This window comes from Chenopodium album, chromosome 2, assembly GCF_948465745.1.
Source record: "Chenopodium album chromosome 2, dcCheAlbu1.1, whole genome shotgun sequence".
Taxonomy (NCBI): Eukaryota; Viridiplantae; Streptophyta; class Magnoliopsida; order Caryophyllales; family Amaranthaceae; genus Chenopodium; species Chenopodium album.
This window is the reverse complement of record NC_137835.1, coordinates 6718939-6741165: the sequence shown is the minus strand read 5'-3', so window position 1 is coordinate 6741165 and position 22227 is coordinate 6718939. Positions and strand designations below refer to the sequence as shown.

Genomic DNA, 22227 nt, shown 5'->3' with positions numbered 1-22227 from the left:
TAGTATCTATAGAAAAGGATAAAGGAATCATTACAACTCTTTTCCTTATGTATTATTTGCTAGGGCCACTTAATTATCCCTGGCCTCAACATTGACCACCACCGCCGTAGGGTCAAACCCACCACCATCACTAAGGTCCTAGCGCCAAACCACACCCATTGGAAACCACTCATAATCCAGCACATTGGTGCTATAGGGTTGATGGTGATGGTTAAAGTGTTTTTCATAGAATTATTCTTCATATCCCCATATAACATAATTTGATATTTTCTGTTTCTTCAATTCCTCGTTCCCATTTCTGTTTTCGTGCTAAACGCCCTCAATTAAAACCCACAAAAAGCTCATTACTTATATCTTAATAATAATTAGGAGAATAATTATTTTTTTTAGTGTTTAGAGAACCATAAGGATGAGTGATGAAAATCGATCCCAAAATCTATTAGAATCGAAAGAAAAGCTCTAACCACTTGAGATATCCCTGACTCTCATTATTATTAGGAGTATCAATGAAAGAGCCTTAAGCTAAAGTGACTCCATTTAGAGTTTGGACCACAAAAATAATACCAGTACAATCTTCTGCCTAATTACTTAATTAGACCCATTTTGAAAGAATTTAAATTTAATCCTAATTTTTATTTTAAGTTCTCAAAATACTCTGTTGAATCATCATCATCATTTTATTCATATATTACTGACGTTACCTTGATTTCAGAATCACAGATACTTCATCACTTCACGAGTCATTGACTGCACACACCCCTTTTGAGATCCTGACGTTTTCACCGAGGTATGTTCATATTATACACATTAATTTCAATGTGAAATACTGAAATGTTAAGTATTTAAGACTATTTTGATCTAATTTTTCTGGGTTTTTATTTAATTTTATCAATGTTGTTTGCAGTAATTTCCTAGTGTTTAAAGCTATAATTTTTATGGGTAATTTGATAATCCAACTAGAAACTTTGTATCAATCATTTCTTATATGAATTAATTAGCTATGATTGTATTTGTAGAAAGAGTCTTGCTTAATTTGCCTGCATTTTAAATTCATTATCTATTAATTTTTGAGAAATTGATGGTCAAATTTTGCAAACATTGACCCAATTACAGGCATTAACAGCTTATATACAGGTCATAGTGTTATACTGTTATCTCTCTGTCTTACCCATTGCTCCGCATATTATCAAGCTAAAATCAAGTAAGAGCAAATTTTAAGCTTGACTCAAGTTTACACAAAATTTAATTTTGGGTATGAATTTCTACATTACATCTTTTCGATTTTCACCTAAGAATCTCGAAAATTCGGAGTGATTATGATCCAAATTGCATCTGAAATTGTAAATTTGTATATTTATTGTGGTGTTTTTCTATAGTTCTATGTTTGTTTTATCTGCATTGTAAGAACCTGAAATAAAAGTGAGTTCTTGGTCCGGGAAAATTTGAACTAGGCATTTTCTTTTAGGGGAAATGAGGTGAATACTGAATAGTGTTCAACTTGATGGTTTTGCATCTTCGATAATTGACCTAATGTTTAAAAGTGCTAGGGAGTAGGGAGTAATGTGAGATTTGGGTGTATGATGTATTTGCATTTGCAACTAACTGTTGGATTTCTATCTGAAATGTGGCTGCATTAGTTTAGCTCATACAAGTAAAACATTTGAATAAGTATAAGAATTTTTATAATTGTGAAAAATGCCTTTGATTCATGTCTTATGTGCTGATTGACTTTCTTTTGTAGTAGAAATGTGGAAGTTGAAGATAGCAGAAGGGGGTAGCCCTTGGCTAAGGACTACAAACAATCATGTTGGTAGGCAAGTCTGGGAGTTCGACCCAAATCTTGGAACTCCTGAACAAATTAAAGAGGTCGAGGATGCTCGTGAAAACTACTGGAAGAATCGTTTTGAGCAAAAGCACAGTTCAGATTTACTTATGCGAATGCAGGTACTTGTACAAGTTCAGGAGCTAATTACAACCCTCCCCCTCCCTTTCTTTTCCTTTTGCTTGTATGGTGCTGTTTTCTTTCTTGCTTGAAATCAAACAATAGATGAACAGGACCATCCTAAGCAGTGAATAATCTTGTTATGTGTTTGTATATACATATTGATACATCTGTCTGGCAACTGAAAGTGCAAATTTTCACTTGTATGTAATTTTGAACCAGATGGACGTAGTTTTCTACATATTGTGGCTTCTTCTTTTTCTTTTTCTATAATCTATTATTTTCTTAATTCTTTGAGTGTAAGTCTTTTGTGTTCAGTGCTAGTAGAATGAGCCTTAGTTGGACCACTTGTCAATTCCAACATAAGTCCCTTCACATAGACCAAGATTTTAAATCTTATACATTTGCTTCCTTTATGGTCAATGACTCTGTTGTTCAATGCCTTATTCAAAGCTCTAGATGTAATGTAACCTTGTTAGAAGTTGTGAAAAGTACATTCTGGGATTGAGTTTTAGCTTCTTTAAACATTCAAAACCAATTGTTATTTCTTTTCCTTCGTTTTGTGAGTAGTAAACAATCCAATTGTAATTAACTATTATGTGCAGTTTTGTTGCGACTTACATCATCAAATCTTGTTGTAAATAGTAGCAATTCAACTTTGGATGTGTTAAGAAATAGTGAGAATGACGTTCCTTTTCCTCCTTTAACCATATATTATAGCTCGATGGTCTTTGTGTCTTATTTTGCATCTCTTTCTGTTTCTGTTATGATTTGTAGTTGACCCAGGAAAATACGAGTAATGCTGTCTTACCTCAAGTCAAAGTCAAAGATGAAGATGAAATTACAGAGGAAGTTGTTGCCACCACTCTGAGAAGGGCCCTCAACTCTTATTCCACTCTTCAGGTGCATGATGGGCACTGGCCTGGTGATTATGGTGGTCCTATGTTCCTGATGCCTGGTTTGGTAAGAACACTGTTTTTCCTTTTTTTGTTTATCGAGAATGAATTAGTGTGACGACTATTAGAGCCAGTAGTATCATGTGGTATGGTTTGATGGTTGCTAATTAACATAGTGCAGAACTCTGCAATCTGACTTAAATTGAATGCTCAATTTGATTTAATGCATCAGGTAATTACTTTGTCAATTACCGGAGCTCTAAATGCAGTCTTATCAGAAGAGCACCAAAAGGAAATGCGTCGTTACCTCTACAACCATCAGGTGAGGAAACTACGGAAATTATTGCTTTGTGGGACTTTGAGTTGTTTTTCAATTGAATGGTAAGCTTAACTCTGAATAAAGGCTTGGATGTCAATTTGGAAAAAAAAAAAAAAAAAAAAAAAAGTCATAGTCTGGGCCTAGGGGTGGCTATATGTTTTTTCTTGTCTATTTTGATATGGGTATTAGTAAGAATATGGCCAAATTTACCTTTTCCATTTTATTTCAAAAAAAGGGAGTCTAATGCCTATTTTGTTGGTAAATTGGCTGCAGAACCGAGATGGTGGGTGGGGTTTGCACATTGAAGGTCACAGTACCATGTTTGGTACTGTTTTGACGTATGTTACCTTAAGGTTGCTTGGTGAAGGAGCTGATGATGGTGATGGTGCAATGGAGAGGGGACGCAAATGGATTTTGGAACATGGAAGTGCCACTGCAATCACATCATGGGGGAAAATGTGGCTTTCAGTTCAGTTTTTAAATTTTCTCCTTTTTTGAACTGTAATTTCATTTCATTATATTTTTTATAAATTAATTTATCTTGACAAATAACAGGTACTCGGGGTCTTTGATTGGGCCGGGAATAACCCAATGCCTCCAGAGTTATGGCTTCTACCGTATATTCTTCCTATTCATCCAGGTTCTTACTATCTCTTCAGAAATGAGTGAATCTTCCATAATTTTCTCATGAATTCTGGATGAGCGAAACTTCTGTATTTTTATTTAAAGTTTTTGGATTTGTTTTTTGTAAGTAGGCATTTTTAGTTCCCGGTGATCGTTTGCATACTTCTAGGATCAATTTGTTTTGGCAATTAGCATGCACATTTACATGGAATGAACAATATATGGTACCATTTGAGTCATTGAGATGTTGATTTTTGGTATTTTCTCTTGATTATGCAGGAAGAATGTGGTGTCACTGTCGAATGGTTTATTTGCCTATGTCATACTTATATGGAAAGAGATTTGTGGGTCCTATAACACCAACAGTTTTGTCATTGCGAAGAGAGCTATTCAATATCCCATATCATGAAGTAGATTGGGATCAAGCCCGTAATGAATGTGCTAAGGTAAAGATTGTTGATAAATTTTATGTGCTATCAGAGCACAACATATGGGACATAAAGCCTTATATAGTGTGAATAGTTTGCTAGTGCAAATTATTGAACAGGACTAGAGAATAAAAGGACCTAGCTGAGGAATATTGCCTTCCCGGAATTATATACCTCAAAAAGTGCTGGAGATTTATTGTAACATTTTAAATTGAAGTAAGAGTGTAACCAAATAAAATGTTAAGTGAAGGGTAGAATCTATTGAATGATTGCAGTTAGAGTGGCATGTCATAGACAATGTTGATTGTATCATGTAATTTTTAAATGTTCTGTCTTTAGAAAATTTAACAAGGTTATGTATTTCTTTCCTGTGTGTTTGGGGAGTTGGGGAGGGGGGGGGGGGGGGGAGCTTGGAAAGGTTTATTTGAATTTCTCCTAAGAAAAGTGAAAGCAATATAAGAAATGAAAAAGGAAAGAAATGAAATAGCACATTTAATAATTGTCTAATTGCATTCATTGAGGCTTATGAATAGGCTTCTTCTTTTTTTTTTTTCCTTTCCTAAAGCTAATGGGGAATTGTATGCATGGATTGGCTCTTGAGAAGTTTGACCTCTCTACTGTATGTGCACTTTGTTCCTTCGGGTATTTGTATATTAGCATCCTAACTCAAAATCTTTTGATTTCATCTGCAGGAAGATCTATACTATCCCCACCCTTTAGTACAGGATATACTTTGGGCATCCCTTCACAAGGTTGCGGAACCTATTTTGATGCGATGGCCAGGAAAAAAGTTGAGAGAAAAGGCACTTTCCACTGTCATGGAGCACATACACTATGAAGATGAGAACACTCGGTATATATGCATTGGGCCTGTAAACAAGGTTTGAATGTGAACTCCACTATCCTTTTCAGCTGTTTGATTTAGAAGCCTAGAAGGATAGTACTTAACTGACATAAAGTTACTTGTCTGCAACAATAGCAGAACCAACAATTACGGAAAATACCTTTCTTCCTGTGTTGCTTAGCTATATAGGCTAGATAACATCCTGTAAGATCTATGTTATACATGTTGATTGTCTACAAATCAATCCTGGAGTGTTATCTATGTATGTTAGCAGCCTGTATGATCAATGTTAATGAGCCAAGCATAAATCTGTAGAAAAAGATTTCACAACTAAAATAGCTGTTGGGATTCCCACTTAGGCAAGGACTAGGGATGTCAAGATTCCTAAAGTCTTGTTTATAATCTTCAAATCAAATGAAAAAGTGCTAATACTACTTTACATTACTAGTGTAAACGTTGTTAGGATCTTGTATATATCCTAGAAAATTATATTTCCATTTTGTGGGGCTTGGTGGGGAAAAGGTAAAGAGGTTGCTTTGAAGAAGTGCAATAATAGCTACTTTATTGACTGTATGGCTAGAGCAGAACCGACATATTTTTTTAGACCAGGCTGTCACCTGTGATTTACTTTGGTCGTGGCTGTAATTTCTCCATTCTTAGTTGTTGTAACCTCGTTAATCTACCTTTGGAGGAAAGACTATTTCCCATGATCCAGTCATAAAGAGGCTCTTCAACTATGATGAGTGGGATGTGCATTTTATGGGATCCCCTTGGCTTCTTTTATATTCATTTATGTTCAGAAAACAATGACCGAGTTTCCCAATGCATGTGATATTATGTATCTTGTTTGCTGTATTGATCAAACTCAGTTTTACCTATCAAATACTCCTTTTTATCATTTTTTAAATGCTTATTAACTGATATTCGTGGAGGAGTATTGGTATTGTTCTTTTTGTAAGTATTTATCTCACTTAAGGCAATTAATCCAATTAATATCACATTTTTGGTTATTTTCCTTTGAATATATGTCGTTAAAAGATACTAGAACGCACATTTGAATAATCACACCTTTTATACATCTTTCTTCTAAATAATTTTCAATGGCTTGCAGGTGTTAAATATGCTTTGTTGTTGGGTAGAAGATCCAAATTCAGAGGCTTTCAAGCTTCATCTTCCCCGAATTCCTGATTTTCTTTGGGTTGCAGAGGATGGCATGAAAATGCAGGTCATCATTTGTTTTTGCCACCATAATTATTTTTCGTATCACTTATCTTTCAGGTCAACCTTAGTTATCGCATAACCTGCCTTTTCACAGGACTTCCTGTTTGTATAATGCAGGGTTACAATGGTAGCCAATTATGGGATACGTCTTTTATTGTTCAAGCAATTTTAGCAACAAATCTTGGAGAAGAATATGGTGTAACTCTTAAAAAAGCACATAATTTTATAAAAGACTCACAGGTACTCCTTCACTATGCTATTTTTTTTCTTACAATTTCCTATGAACCTTGATCAATTTTCGTATTTCTCTTCATTCAATATTTTCTTCTTAATTAAAGGTTATGGAAGATTGTCCTGGGGATCTTAGTTATTGGTATCGCCATATCTCTAAAGGGGCTTGGCCTTTCTCTACTGCGGATCACGGATGGCCCATTTCAGATTGTACAGCAGAAGGATTGAAAGTAATGACTGAGCCAGAATTAGTTTTATTTTGAATGTGTATTTCAGAGTCTAACCTTTTCCACCTTTCAGGCTGCTCTTTTATTATCAAAATATCCTTCAGATATAGTTGGTGAGCCATTAGAAGTGAAGCGTCTTTATGATGCTGTAAATGTAATTCTTTCATTACAGGTAATTAATCTCCTGCTGCTCCAAAAGTCTTGAATGTGAAGGCTCGTTGCTTTACCTTTCTCTTTAAAATTTTGTTTAAAATCATCTTGGAGAATGGTGCTTGGGTCTACTGGTGGAATTTCGATAGAGTAAACTGTAATTATATCACTTGACTATCTTCTTATCCATTAAATGTGCACTAATTATATATTTTTTTTCCTATATTATATTATACTGTGTTCACTTTTTCAGAAAGTATATTGAATAAAATATATTAGGTTATAGAATGTATCTTGAAGATACTCCCTTGAGCTCCTATCTTCTTCATAGTCCTTGGATTTTGACATACCGTTTAGGTCAGTATATGAGCACGAGCGGCTTTTATTAAAGGTATAGATTGAGGTAGCCCTGCTGGGGGGGGGGGGGGGGGGGGGGAGGGCATTTGCTGCATTTGATCCATGCAAACTTTAGCTGCTAGTTTGCAATATCTATGTAATTGCGTAGAATTACAACCAAATATCAATCTTCTCCAAGGTCTCTTCTCCCTCATTTCTACCTTTCTGAACTTCCAGTCTATAATCATGCTAGAATTCTTTGCCAGTAAGCTGAAACCAAGAATCCATTCTGAAGAACTAACTTTCTTGAAGTGCCGAAATTAATTTTTCACTGGCATTTAAGTTTGATGGTGTGAGAATAAATGTTGTTACCCCTTTGATAACATTGTGGGCCATCTACAACATGTACAATGAACTAACATTGGTTGTTAAGTGTAGGTAAGAGCTCTTGAGATAGGCACAAATGAAGACTGGTAGGCTGGTAGTGTGTATAAATGTATTTTTTGGAACTTGTTTAACCAACAAACACTTTCCCTTTCAAGAAATGATGGCCCCTTGGGCAGGCTTAGTATTTTACTTCTTTTCTGAATACTTTTTGTTGTCTTAAAGTTCATCCTGAAATGTTGTGATCATTGTCAATTCTTTGTTTCATCTTTTTTCAATTCAATACTAAGTTTCATCTATGGATATCAGGTTTTGGTCATGATGATAAATTTCTATTTTCTTGATAACAGAATGAGGATGGAGGGTTTGCAACGTATGAACTTACACGATCCTACCCTTGGTTAGAGGTACTGTCTCCTTTTTGTTTGTGCTGTTGATTTGTTTTTCGTGATTAACTTTTTGATGCAAGGCATGTGTTCTAACTCTTGCTGATTCACAGTGTGACTAATAGAATCTAGAATCTAGATATGAAATAGGCCTTTTTCTTTAGTTTTAAAAGAACTAGTAGTTGGTGATCTAGTATTTCAGTTTGGTTTTTAATTTGTGGCTTCATTATGTGTGCAACCTCCATGTTGGATTCCATTTTTAATCCTTAACATTGGACATTTATGTAATTATAGTAATGTAATCATGGCTCACTTTTTTTTTTATAGTACTGATTAGTGCAACCTCCAACTTTGTCTCAGCTCTGTCTTTTTCGGCTACAGCATATACAAGCCTTTGTCAAAGCTCTCTATCCCGTTCTTTCACTTCTTTTCATCTTTTCCTGTTCTGTAACTGGCTCTCTGCTCTTCCTTTGTGGCTTTCTGTAGATTGTAGATACCGTAGTCAACAATAGATATAGATTAATATCTTCAAATGTTCCGGAATGTAAGATTACCAGGTCTGTTAAAATGTAGATAGCCACAGAGTAGATGTAATTGGTTAGCCATGTCTGCACAATAATGTGGTTGCATCTAGCCAGAAGATCTAACAGAAAGAGGTTTGATAGAGCCCTTAGATTGATTAAGGTCAGATGAATCCTAGTTATTTTTTCGATAAACGAGCATTCTGTATGCATTTCTGGAGAATATCTCGTTGACTTGATATCTGTATCTTGCACACCTCAAGCCTTGAACTGTCACTAAACACTACTCATGAATAGAGTCTGCTAAGATAGGTGTCTGAAATGAAATCCATCTGCAACATTAAGATTTACTTTGATTTGGGGTTCAGTTATTTACTAAGCATATCCGGAGGAAATATCCATAGGTTGACATGTACTAGTTCATTTTTGTCAATTCTTTCATCCCTTATAGAAGTCCACATCAACTTTTATTAGGTGACCATCAGCTGTCTGGACTCTGTCTTCTTTATTGTGATCCAAGCAGTCCTCCAGGGATGTTAGCGTACTAATTCCCAGATATGATTTTGCTTCTGTTTTTTGATAGATGGATGATGCCTGAAAAAACACAGGCCAGCTCACCTGTAACACTTATAATATCTGGTTTGAATTGATGTGGATTTGAATTGCTGTGGGTTTGTTGGTGTCGTTTTCTTTATGCTTACATTGCTATATGTTTTAAGTTCTAAATTGAATTCATGTCCAATAATCTTATATGCTATGCACGTTCTCTGTTTCAGTTACTAAATCCAGCTGAAACCTTTGGTGACATCGTCATTGATTATCCGTAAGTGATGAGATTTTCTTTTACGCGAGCTTGTGATTTTATTTTCTATCATAAGGATTTGAGTTTGACTGTGATTTATTTGTAGTTATGTTGAGTGTACTTCAGCTGCTATTCAAGCCCTAGTTTCATTCAAAAGATTGTATCCTGGTCATAGAAGAGAAGAGATAGAGAATTGCATCAAACAGGCTGTTAGGTTTATCGAAAAGATACAAGCAGCAGACGGTTCATGGTTTGTTTCATGTTCCTTAAATCTCATATAGTCATATTTATCACTACTTACCGGCGCTGTCTAACTATCCTCTCTAACCTCTGTTAACTGAGATCATACTGAATGATCAAACCTTGAACCTACCATTGCTAAATGCTTTCTGCTGTTTCACTATAAATCTAAAATATTTACATTGAGAGGATTTTGTAGGTATGGCTCCTGGGCAGTCTGTTTCACATATGGAACATGGTTTGGGGTCCTAGGATTGATTGCAGCTGGAAAGAACTATGACAACTGCCCCAGCATTCGTAAAGCCTGTGATTATTTGTTATCTAAACAGCTTTCTTCAGGTGGCTGGGGAGAAAGCTATTTGTCATGTCAGAACAAGGTTAGGTTCAATATAGCGTAGAGAACATAAGTTCAATGGCAAATGGATTCCAGAAATTCAACTCACAGGATATCTGTAATATCTAGTCAAATGTTTCATCAAAATTTGCTGTTCTGCATTTCTCTGGCTAAATTTAGGGAGATAACAAATAATGTCTACATGTTGTGGTACTACATGAAAGTGCTTTGGAGTCTTTCTCTATAAATGTTGTTGAAAGTCTATGATTCAATCTAATATCTGCAATGGATGATGAACGATGCATGTTGAAATTTTCTGTTAAAAAAAATAGTGTCTTCGCTTAATCCAAATTGTAGCATTTTCCCTGCTATTTCCTTCAATGCTCAGTGTTCACTTCTATTCCCTGTTTTCATTTTTTCCAGGTATACACAAATATCGAGGGCGATAAAGCTCATGTAGTGAATACAGGATGGGCAATGCTGGCTCTAATTGGTGCTGGGCAGGTATACTTTGCCTTAGTAACATTTATATTCACAGATGAATACTCCATCCCCAAGAATTTTGCTGGCCGATATTTCTGCATTTATAGGCTTCCTTCACCTTCACCTGAAATTTGCTTATTTGAACTTTTTTCCCCCCTACTTATTACTTTATTTATTCACAAAGCAGGTACTGAGGTAGACCCCGTCCCCCATGTTCTACCTAAAAGCCCCATGGAAAAAAGTCTTCCTTTACAATAGAAACGTCTTCATTTTACTTGCATGAGGTTGCTGGTTTTGTTTTTCAGGCTTTCATGTTTCCTACGATTTGCCTATATTTTATATAAAAATAAGTTAAAAATTGTAAACTTCTTTGAGCTCAATTCATGATAGAATATACATCAAAGACTCATAGTGGTACTAAATCTACTAATTTCACTTGTATATATGAAATTGAGATCTAGAATGATCATATTAATGATCTGCAAAGATTTTTTTTAAGTATTCGAGGCTGCTCTGCTGTTTCATCTGGACTTTTATGTACCATTTAAATATGCTGTATTCTTTTAAGTTGGATGTTCCTTAGCACTTTAAGCTGCAACTTGTTGCAGGCTGAGAGAGATCCAGTGCCGTTGCATCGAGCAGCTAAAGTTTTGATAAATTCTCAAATGCCAAATGGAGATTTTCCACAACAGGTAATATTTTGCATGTCATTCATGTAGCAATATATCACCATAAGGTGAATCCAAGCCGAATCTTCTTTAGCATTTGGATGTGTCTTTCTTCTTTTGGACACTCCATTAGTTTTTGACTATTTAAGGATAAGATTGCATATATATGGAACCTCCCCTTCTTCTAGAATGGATCAGCCTCTTTATTTTGTATGATTTTGGTCATTATTGTTCCTAATTTTGACAGTTTTGTATTTTTTTCATATCATACAGGAGATTATGGGTGTTTTTAATAGGAATTGCATGATTACTTACGCTGCATACAGAAATATCTTCCCGATTTGGGCACTTGGTGAATATCGCACTAAGGTGCTTAAGAACTGATGACAGTATGCCCATATCATCAAATAATGTTATTCCATGCTTTGTATTGTTTGAAACTTGAAAGGCTGAGTTAGTGTTTCCTTGCACTTCAATTAGAAGCTGCCACTATTTCATAAAATCATGTGTACAAAAATAATAATTCTACCCCCATTTCAAATGGAAATTATTTATTCTTTCTAGTATTCATTTTGTTTATGTAAATTGAGAAGTGAAACAGGGAAGAGTGCTCCAAGAAGTAATCGAGTGACGAAAAAGGAAGACTCAGCATTAGATAATCATCATGATAAGCATGGACAAGAATCTGGTAAAATTACTAGTATTGTGGAGCAAGTTTTTCAAGCGCTCATCATATGTTTAAATTTTATTTTGTCAAATTCATTGCACAATCCCTTCACCACACCAATGACACCATATACAAAAACACAAAACTAAGCATATTGCTACTCAATTTCCACATATAAAGGTAAAATTTATACACCATTCATAGAACTATTTGTTTTGTGCAACAATTAACAAATATAGAAACACAGTATTACTACTACTAAGTATTGCTACTAGTCTATTGTATGATAGTACCATGTTTTACTACTAACTTTGGCGGAATTTGATTTGATTTGATTTAATGCATTTGCCTGCCACGTATTCGACTATAAAAACAAAAGAGAAGCTCATTGCTCACATCAATGATGCCCAAAACTATAGTCACTGTCATCATCACTAAGATCATCATTGATAGAAAAATCCAACCTTGCAGAAGTTTGTTTAGCCCATTTAACTATCTTTTCTGCTTCTTTATTAATCTTCTCTTCTTCTTTCTTTGCAATCTTCATCAAATTCTTCTGCTTTTTTGCCGAAAATGACCTCAAATCACTCAATATTTCATCATGTTTTCCCCAATCATCTCCCAACTCAAACGCCCCATTTCGAGTACTACCACCACCATCACTCTTCTTCCTCGAAACCCGCTTCGGAGAAGAAACCCGTTTCGGAGACGGAGAACACCAAAAACAACCCGTTTTAACAGATTTTGTTGAAGTTTTCGACCCGGAATTCGATGACCCGGATGAAAAGTTTCCATCTTTACCCTTTTTAACACCCTGTTTTCCCCTGTAATTGGGAGAATTCAAGTACCCAGATGAAGCATTCGATGACCCAGAAGAAGATAAATATCCAGAACCAGATTTTCTGTGAGATTTCTTTTCCTTTTCTGGGGTTTTTTCTGGGGTTTTTACAGAATCATCGGAAATGGGTTTTTCATCCTTCAATTCGGTCACTGAGTTCTTCAATTCGTTGGCTGAGTTAGGGCCGAGTTGGGGTTTTGGCACAGATTTCGAGGGATTGGAAGAAGAAGCAGAAGAAGAAGGGAAGGTTTTGAGCCTTTGGAAACGAGATTCAAGGTTAGAAGGAAGAACAGAGTGAGAGAAAGAAGAGCAATTAATGGCGGCAACTTGTTGAAGAACACAGTGATCCATTGCTTCTGCTAAAATTTGTTCAACTGCAGATGATTCATCTGTGTCTGATAGGAAGGAGAAATCAGCCATTTTTAGAGAGAGAAAACTAGAAAAGATGAGAGAGAGAGAGGGAGAAAACTTGTGTGTGAGGAAAATGTGGGAGGAGTGGGAAGTGGTGGGAGTGAGAAAAGGAGGTTAACTCAACGGCTACTTTGTTCATGATAATTGTATTGTGATTTTGTTAGTGAGAAAGTGGAGAGAGAAATGGTCAACATTTGTGACCTTTAAGAGGATCCGAGGAGAATTTTAGTTAATTTGGTTAATGTCTAATCGCACCATTGATAATTCTTGGTGTTAAGATGAAATTTTGAAGATTTTGACAAATGAGGTCGAAAACTTTTGAGATAATAGGGGTTGCATGTCAGGTTCATATAATGTTGTTTGGAACTATATGTGATTATTAATCGGTCACATAAAAAGCTCATGGTGGTCTTGAGTCAATTAAAGGTGTATAAATGTCTAAATCGATATTTTAAGGGCAAACGATTTAATTTCAAGCATCCAAATAGACTTATGAGGTGTCATGGGGTCCATAGCCCATATGAAGCACCTTTGCTAATCCCAATAAAGTTGATACTTGTTAAAAATTACAGAGTATCTAAAATTAAACGCTAATTCACACTTTTAGACTAATTTCGAAGGTTTAAGATATAGCATTGAAAACTTCGTGATTGTTGGTGATACAATCTCAGGGTTACATGATATTATTTGGAACAATATATGACCAATAGTCGATCACATAAAGACTGTTTGTCTTGAGGTGATTAAGGGTGGCGTGTACTTAAATAGTTAGATTGACTTAAGTTAGGAGACGATTCTAACTACTCAAATGGACTCCCGAGGTTTCATGGGTCCGTGGAAAACACCTTGACATGTTTCATCTTCAAGTTCGAAAAAGTCGTAAATTTTCAAAGGCGATAATCACACTTTCGGACCAATTTAGAAGGTTTAGAGACTTGCTGTCAAAAACTTTTGGAATGGTAGGATATACATCTCAGGGTTATATTATGTCGTTTGCAACTATATGTGACAATTAATCAATCACAAAAAAACTCGTGGAGACTTTTAGTTAATGAATTGTTTTAGCCACTCAAATAGCTTGGGGTTCATGAAAAACAACCCCAACTCGACAAGCCTGTTTCTAACCAGATTGAAAAGGTCATTGTCCAAACAACATGAAGGTTATGTATAGGAAGTTAGGAACTAGGAAGCACCCCGACCTATTGTGATTTGTGAGTCTTGTCGCATACAGGTTGCCTGAGATGCTTCTCAACTTCTCAGAAGAATAAGCTCCTTTACAGTATACACTAGTTGGACCCCTGATCCAATAATAGCTCCACTTCTTTCAAAAAAAAATAAAAAAATAATAGCTCCACTATTCGAGAATTTAATTCCTTTTTTTATTTTTTCTTTTATTCATCACCAAAATTTTTATTTTATTTTTTAAAATTTTATTACCTGACCAATAATATTCTCAATAATAAATTCCAATACCACTCCACTCCCAATAATAATTCCTCACTTTTTTCAACCTTTTTCAACCGCAATCCCAATTTTATAAACAAATGTCTTATTCAAGTTCAAACCTTTTTCTAATTTTTTAAAAAACAAGTCTTATGCTATAAATTTATTTCCACCTTCAATGATTTATTCTTGAAATTGAAAGAGTATAAATCAAAAGGGTGGTTTTTTTTTATAGAGAGAGATTGAATGGAAGCCATTAAAAGGCAAGCTAACAAGCTCAAAGATCAAGTATCTAAGCAACAACAGGTAATTTTTCTCAAAATTTTGATCTTTATTTCAACAATTTTGTACTGGAGTATTTAACTGTTATTACTTTATACAATTGTTTATGTATTTGCAATCATGATCAATAACTACTTGTGATCTGGGTAGCAGAATCTTGGATGATGTATTTAAATAGTGTGATACGGCTTACTATATATGGGTGTCGAGCTTTTAGCTTTTGCACTTATTTTGATGTATAACTAGCTACTAAAGACATGTTATGTAACATGGTAGCCCACCTAGTGGCTAGATGGGATACTCGTTGTTCGGAATTTGTTTGAATGAGCCTGTTCCTTTAAAGTCTTGTAAATTTAACGAATTCTGATTTATAATTATATGCCTACTAACTTTTCCAAAACAAATTAAAAAGGACATGTTATGTAGACGGGATTCGATCCCCGGTTTTAGGTATTATGTAGTTACCAACTAAACTCGGTGACATACACTTTAGTTTTTGGAATTTGAGTTAGTATTACAGTTGAAGGAACCATCTTACAGTTGATATGCTTCTTAAAATTAATAGGATTTGTCTAATAAAATGTGTGGTTTTAAGAAGGGGAAAGGATTTACAAAGAGGGTACCAAAAAAAAAAAAAAAAAAAAAACTGGTAAAATGTTGTTTTCATTGTCTCTTTGATGACATAAGTTGAAAAGGTGATGTTAATATTGTGGCAGAGAAAATTGGTTAGCAACAGAATTAATACTCATTCCTATAGTCAAGTAATAGAACACATTCAGACTTTTTTTTAATGAATTTAGACCATGAATCCATATTTTATTGTATGTAGAAGTGTAGAACTGTATAAAATGATAATCTTATGAATTTATATTGACATTAATGGAATTATAAGATTAATTTTAAGCTGAAAACTATTAAGACTTACACCGTTCAATTATTGTTGGAATATATACATACTAACATACATGAACAATCATTATGCTGGCCAAATTTAGCAAAGATTGAGGACTAATGGCATCTTCTACAGGCTCTTCTTAGACAGTTCGGGCACTTTGGTGGTGAAGCCTTTGTAGTAGACGAAGCAGAGATTGCATGCCGTGACCAACTGCACAAGCTATACACATCTACGCGAGAAGCCAAGGTACATTATAATGGCCTCTTGCCCTCTTGGTAAATGGTGAAATGAAGTGCCTTCTAATTAAGAACCCTTTGGAATCTGTGCTGGAAATTTTCTCCTACAAATTCATTTTCTTTTTCATTTTCATCAACAAAAGTAAATAAACATTTTTTATGATGTTGCTTATGTTTTTGTTTTGTGGTCAGCATTTTGAGAAGAGCTTAGTACATGGCATAGAAGGGATTACATCAGTTACTTCAAAGCAAATTGAAATAGGTTGGCCTACTTAAACCTCCACGATTGTTATTGTGTCTATGTGCAAGGTTTAAGACGGTATTATCTCTAATGCAGAGAGAAAATTTGCTCAAGACTGTTGCAGATATGGAGCAGAAAGCCATTGTAGCACATCCCCTTTGACAGAAGCTGCAGCGTGTGTTGGTACCTCTCACAGTTTAATGGTAGAAGAGAAGGAGACCATGCTAGGAATATTTAATGAAAAGGTAATCTGTACTAGGAAATTTTGTCACATACAAATAAGATATAACTATATAGGCATAGCTGCGTAGATTTTCATTGTCAATAACATGTTATGTAATCCATCTTTCCATTCCTATATGTTTATCTAGCGTGTAGTGTAGAAAGCTCACATATTTGAGTTGGTTTTCTTTTGGAATTAAGTGCAAGGGAGTTATATTTCTGATTGATCTTGTCAAGAATTGAAATTTGAAGATACTGTTTCATTTTGATTTTCTAGGTCTGCAAGTCATTGCAAGCACTGGTAAGAAGTGCTGAGCTTGAGGATGCTCGGCTTCTTGTACGTCGATATGACAAGTTATGGCAGGAAGTGGAAGCTCAGGTTGTAATTTTTGTCCTAGTAAAACTAATCCATAAGTTGATTGAAAGTTAATTAAGTAGCCGCTATCTATCCTCTAATGATATTATTGCCAGTAGTCAACGTACATTCTGAATCTTATATGGCCTCTCAGTAGGCAGCTGATGTACTAAGACTGAGGTCAAAGTCCACTGAGGGAGCAAAATCTGAGGAAAACTTCGTCAAACTTGAGAATGCAGAGGAAAAGTTGGATTATCTTAAATCTAGATTGCTGGCACTTGGAAAGGAAGCAACATCTGCAATGCAGTCAGTAGAGGCACATCAACAAAAGATGACTTTCCATCAGCTTGTTGTTATGGTATAGTCTTTCTATTCCCCATCAACTGTTTCTAGCTGCATATTGGAACTCTAAACTCCTGTATCTTTGTCAACTTTAAACATTGTTTATAATTATTGAGTATAGTTTTATGCATAAGTATTCAAATTAATTACATATACCATACATGACACTTTACTCATTTCCAAGATATTCCCTCCATCCTTTAAATGTTTTACACATTAGAGTTGGGCATGTAGATTAAGAATAACAGTTAAATGTAGACTCATTTATTGGAAGTAGATAGAGATTAAAATAAAAGGTTAAGAGAAAATAATCGAGTGGCGGGTTGAATCCTTTGCAGACGACTTAAATACGCGACGGGGTAAGTACGTGGCAGAGTGGCCTTGCTGCCACGATCCATTGAGATTCAGCCCTATGTCGCTTCGATTCGTCCCCCCGAACCCTATTCCCTAAAAACACCTATATTTTGGAAAACGAGGTTAGCGTTGCTTCTTATATGTTAAAAAATGCTAAGTAGTGGATTGAGACTAGTCACAAAGCCAAAGTGTTAAGGTGTAAGATGGTGCAAGGGGGCGTGTGGCATGTGCACAAGACATGTGCACGGTGCACCCAAGGATAAGGAATACAAACAACTAGTTTTGACGTTTAAGGGTATGTCGTCGTTGCCTTAAGACATGATTAAAGATGAATGAGATGGTTCTGGGCATTATCCATGACTCCCAAGACCCTTTGGGAACCCATGGAAGTACTTGGATGCATAATCTTGCCGGGTAAAAAAATTAATGATGTACGTAAGCCAAATTTGAAGGCTATAATACACGAAAACGGAGCAATTTAGGAGGTGTTGGGCCCGGTGTCGGAAATTCACGGAATTTTACGAGATGCATTCCAAGGTCATATGATGTTGTTTGGACCCATATACGACCATAAGTCGGCTACATAAAGGCCCCGTGGAAGCTTATAGCCAATACAAGAGGCGTGTACGGAAACTGGTAAATTGGATGCTTAAAGGCAAATTGGATGGTTCTACCCACCCAATTGGACTCCCGGAGGGTATTAGGGTTTATGGGTATCCTCTCGGCAATTTTTGTTTCCGGGTGAAAAAAAGTCAAAAATTGGCAAAATTGAAGGCTATATAATACACGTTTTTTGGCCAATTTCGAAGGTTTCGGGACCCGGTGTCGAAAAGTCTCGAGATGAAAGGAGATACATCTTAGTGTCATATAATGTCGTTTGGAACCATATATGATCATTATGTTGCCATAAATATCCTTGGTAGCCTTGGGTGTATGAAAGTGGTGCAAGTTGTAAACGGGTAAATTGACAGTTTAAAGGCATATTGGATGGTTTTACCCATCCAAATGGATTCCTGGGGTGTATTAAGGGCCATGGGAAGCATCTCGGTAATTTTTATTTTTGGGTCTAAAAAAGTGAAAAATTGTCCAAAATTGAAGGCTATAATACACGATTTCGGGTCAGTTTTTGACATTTTTTCAAAAAATGAACTGAATGTGTGGGGTGACTCCTTGGGTCATTTAAGGTGGTTTGAAACCATAACACACCTATAAAGATGTCTATAAAGTATCAAGAATGAGTTGTGTTTCTATTTTGAAATTCATGAAATTTTGAAATATAATGATGTCATAAAAGTATATTGAAGTGATGTGACTTGACAATAATGATGCCATATGAATATAATGATGTCATAAAAGTATATTGAAGTGATGTGACTTGACAATAATGATGCTATATGAATATAATGATGTCATAAAAGTATATTGAAGTGATGTGACTTGAAAATAATGATGTCATTGAATCTAATGATGGCATATAAGTATAATGATGTCATATTATGTAATTATATTTATAATGATGTGATGTCATAATATGATGGGACTTGACAATAGTGATGTCATAAGAGTATAATAATCTCATATAAGGGAAATGGTGTCATATAACCATAATATTGATGTGATGTGACTTGACACTATGGCTTGGATCTGGAAAAGAACACATGTTATATACTACGTATGATGTAACTATGGATAATTATACTACTATTCACATGTGTGTTGATTGATGTGATGTGATGTGATGTGTCGATTGATAGACTATGGATAATAATTATACTATTATTCATGTTTGTAATCTAAGTATCACATCTCATATTTCATCATCAATTAACAAAAACTGCCCCTCAATCACCATGTTCCGGGGTCAATTGGCACATTCTCAGTCCAAAACAACTCCAAACCTCGAAAAACGAGTAATAAGGGTAATATGGGATGTACCAAAGTGTCAAAAATCCACCCCCCTACTATTCCAAACCTTTTCCCCATCTTCTGGGACTGTTTCAGCAACTTTCCCAAATTTTCCAATTACTGTCTCTTTTCCCGTATTTTCCATGTTTGGGGCCCATAAAAATATGTGTTATTATCACATTTTCACATGTTTTGATCCATTATTGTGTTACTCTCAGTCGGGTGTTCGCTACAATTTTACAAGGGGTTCAATATAAAGCTCTTTAGGGGAAGATGGAGATTAAAATAAAAGGTTAAGTGAAAATAGTGGGATGGAAATAGAAGAATTGTCTATACCTCAAAATACAAGTGACCAAGTGTGAAGAATAACATTGAAGATTTGAATGATTTTGGATCATGTTTTTAAGCGAAAGTCTCAGAAAGAAGCCACACTTGCACATGCAGATGTGCATGGATTTTTGTATTTCAGCAGCTGTTGGGAGCATGAAATAATTTAAAGCCTCTGCATTCTACTGATAATATAACATATGATCAGAATGCTTTTGAGGCTATTTGTGTACAGTAGGTTAAATTTTAAGACTATTAGTGTATAACTTAGGTCAATTGATTATGATCATGCACCTATCATCCGCTAAAGATTCTGATTTACTTCTATCAGACAGCGTAAAAGGACTCCTATAGTCTAGTAAGACTTGTATGTTTAGCCTGTGAGAAATTTATCAAGAATGTAAAATGGAACAGATTAATGCTTCACCCTTTTTTCTTCTTCTTTCTTATTCATCATGTGATGTTTCCATTAAAGAAGGTAGAGGCACTCAATTCCCAGGCCTAGATTTAACCTTTGAGGCACTCGAAAAGATATGGGTGGATTGATATGGTTTCAGCCCCAACAGTCATCGGGGAGATTCATTTATTGAATTTACTGTTCCTTTCCGGATCTTGTATCTTTCTAAATTTCTTCATAAGTGATTGTGGTAATGTTTATGGGTGTTGTAACTTGCAGCTGAATGCTAAAAGATCTTACCATCGCAATGTTCTTGCTATGTTGGAAAAGGTTCTTCCTGAGGTATGTAATTTATCTCTTTTTTTTTTTTTCTTTTTTTTTTTTGCATTCAGCTGCTTAGTACTGTTGAGTGTAAAATGATACTGGAAATTTCTCTTGTTTATTGTGACACTGAATGCTTGTTACCTTGCATATTTCTTCTGCATCAGTTTTTAGTCTTCTGCATCTGTTTTTTATATCCTTTTACCATTTGATTCTGATGCATGAAACCACATGCTAGTAAAAATGTGTCTTGATCTTTGTTGTAAACGATTCTTGTATTTTAGATGATTCAATTGGAACAATTGTGCGAGTCATCACTGCCAGAAGATGCTGCACAGAGCCATTCAAATGGAAGCAAGGAGCATTACATAGAACAAGAAGATGGTGCATGCTATGTTGCAAAAGTAAGATTGCTAAACTTGTCAGTATGGCTCTTCCCAACTTGCCCACCCCACTAAACTATTGTCTCTGTACTATAGATGTACTTATGCTGAAGAAAGAGAAACTGACAGCAATAACACTTAAGATTCTCTACAATTAGCATCAATGGTTTAAACATATCCTAAGTGGCTAAGCAACATTTCATTTGGGGTTAAATTTAAGGAATTTAGCTAAGAATGTTAACAACTATCCTCGCTATGTATTTAAATTTGACATCTTCGCCAAATTTAGTCTCTATTTTGAATTCTTAATTAGGTTTCAGTAAAGATGGTGTGAGAAACTTCAAAGTTTAACTTGCTAGATTATATATTCTGCTGTCAAAAACTAAAAAACTGTACATGTTCATTTTAGGCTGTGTCTTCCCTAAGCTTATTTTTTCTTTGATGTCTTTTTTATTTAATCTTATCTGTTTCACAGGTTGAACACCCATTCGATGCTCAAGCCGAAGGGGAGCTGAGTCTACTGGTTGGTGATATTGTCGTGGTGCAGCAGGTATGTTCTTCAGTTGCTGGAGGCTTAATTGTTAATATCAGTCACTTCGCAAATGCAGTCATGCATATTACTGTAATGATTATCAACTTCGTTTTTGTGTGGTGCTTTGTTTGCTTCTATCCAGGTGATTCCCGGTGGCTGGTCCAAAGGCGAATGCAGTGGTAAGACAGGATGGTTTCCTTCCCCTTACGTACGAAGGTTGGATGAAGTTTCAGAAGGCAATGTATCCTGGGCAAACCTCTAGCAGCAATAGTTTCTAGTTACCACTTAATTTTTGCTGTAAAATAACTTGTATAGCTTATTGTTTTTTATACAATATCCACTGTCTTTTATAGAAGGGATCACAATATTCACTAGAGAAATTGTACAAATTCATGGGTTTTAAGTTTTGGTATTGCGTAAACATTGTGTAGCACAACCTTGAGGCATCTACCACAAGTCATAATACCTTGTAATAATGATTTGTAAATCATAAATTTAGAGAAAATAACATAACTTTTACATAATTGGCATGACTTACCCATACTCCACAAGTCCATAATACCTTGTAATAATGATTTTTGATATCTTCACAGATTTCCAAGTAGAAACATTTGCAATCTCCGCTGATAATTTGATCATATATTTGAGGATAAACATTAAATTCATATGGATACAAATTACCTTCCCAAATACTATTAAAATTCTAAAAATAAAAATAATTAACCCATGAAATCAATTGATTTTCTGGGTTTTTATCAAAGCTCAGGTAATCAAATTTCTTAACTTGGAGGGAAAAATTGGGTCTCTCTTAAAAAACAGCAAATGCTTTGAAATTGGGATTTGGTGCAATTGCTTTTTCCATATCCCTGATCAATTGATGTTGTAACTCTAAGCTTTGAATAAAGTTTCACGAGACTTGGATTGAAGTTGAAGATCAAACCTTTACACTCTATACTTGTACGAGACCTGGAGGAAGGAGTTAGAGCAAGGACAAAATTGTCTTTGAAAGCAATAGGGGCGGGGCATGCACGGAAATTCAC

At 35.3% G+C, this 22227-nt stretch overlaps 3 protein-coding genes across 8 annotated transcripts; 2 read left to right on the top strand and 1 right to left on the bottom strand.

The window, feature by feature from the left end:
• Nucleotides 1–591: 591 nt before the first annotated feature.
• Nucleotides 592–11599, top strand: LOC145581305 (cycloartenol synthase 2-like). Of its 3 annotated transcripts, none has more exons than XM_081638337.1 (19): nucleotides 592–787; nucleotides 1745–1944; nucleotides 2720–2905; nucleotides 3071–3160; nucleotides 3431–3625; nucleotides 3713–3797; nucleotides 4061–4227; nucleotides 4902–5090; nucleotides 6165–6278; nucleotides 6392–6514; nucleotides 6613–6735; nucleotides 6806–6904; nucleotides 7953–8009; nucleotides 9286–9332; nucleotides 9418–9561; nucleotides 9751–9928; nucleotides 10309–10389; nucleotides 10977–11060; nucleotides 11310–11599. In XM_081638337.1, exons 2-19 carry the CDS (start codon nucleotides 1747–1749, stop codon nucleotides 11418–11420), a joined length of 2271 nt encoding a protein of 756 aa, XP_081494463.1. In that variant the 5' UTR covers nucleotides 592–787; nucleotides 1745–1746; the 3' UTR covers nucleotides 11421–11599. The 3 variants fall into 3 exon arrangements, with proteins under 3 accessions (XP_081494463.1, XP_081494460.1, XP_081494467.1); XM_081638334.1 differs by having other exon boundaries at nucleotides 1742–1944; XM_081638341.1 differs by lacking the exon at nucleotides 592–787 and adding an exon at nucleotides 1138–1201 and having other exon boundaries at nucleotides 1742–1944.
• A 501-nt stretch (nucleotides 11600–12100) lies between these two features.
• Nucleotides 12101–12961, bottom strand: LOC145567473 (uncharacterized). The gene has a single exon (XM_081626767.1). It carries the CDS (start codon nucleotides 12959–12961, stop codon nucleotides 12101–12103), a length of 861 nt encoding a protein of 286 aa, XP_081482893.1.
• Nucleotides 12962–14316: 1355 nt separating this feature from the next.
• Nucleotides 14317–21709, top strand: LOC145581291 (SH3 domain-containing protein 1-like). Of its 4 annotated transcripts, none has more exons than XM_081638328.1 (10): nucleotides 14318–14701; nucleotides 15705–15818; nucleotides 16001–16070; nucleotides 16164–16294; nucleotides 16549–16650; nucleotides 16784–16984; nucleotides 20231–20293; nucleotides 20557–20676; nucleotides 21131–21205; nucleotides 21330–21709. In XM_081638328.1, the coding sequence occupies exons 1-10, from the start codon at nucleotides 14642–14644 to the stop codon at nucleotides 21447–21449; spliced, it is 1056 nt and encodes a 351-aa protein (XP_081494454.1). In that variant the 5' UTR covers nucleotides 14318–14641; the 3' UTR covers nucleotides 21450–21709. The 4 variants fall into 4 exon arrangements, with proteins under 4 accessions (XP_081494448.1, XP_081494454.1, XP_081494457.1 ...); XM_081638331.1 differs by having other exon boundaries at nucleotides 14320–14701; nucleotides 16146–16294; nucleotides 20557–20693; nucleotides 21330–21465; XM_081638326.1 differs by having other exon boundaries at nucleotides 14322–14701; nucleotides 16146–16294.
• The last annotated feature ends 518 nt before the right edge of the window (nucleotides 21710–22227 follow it).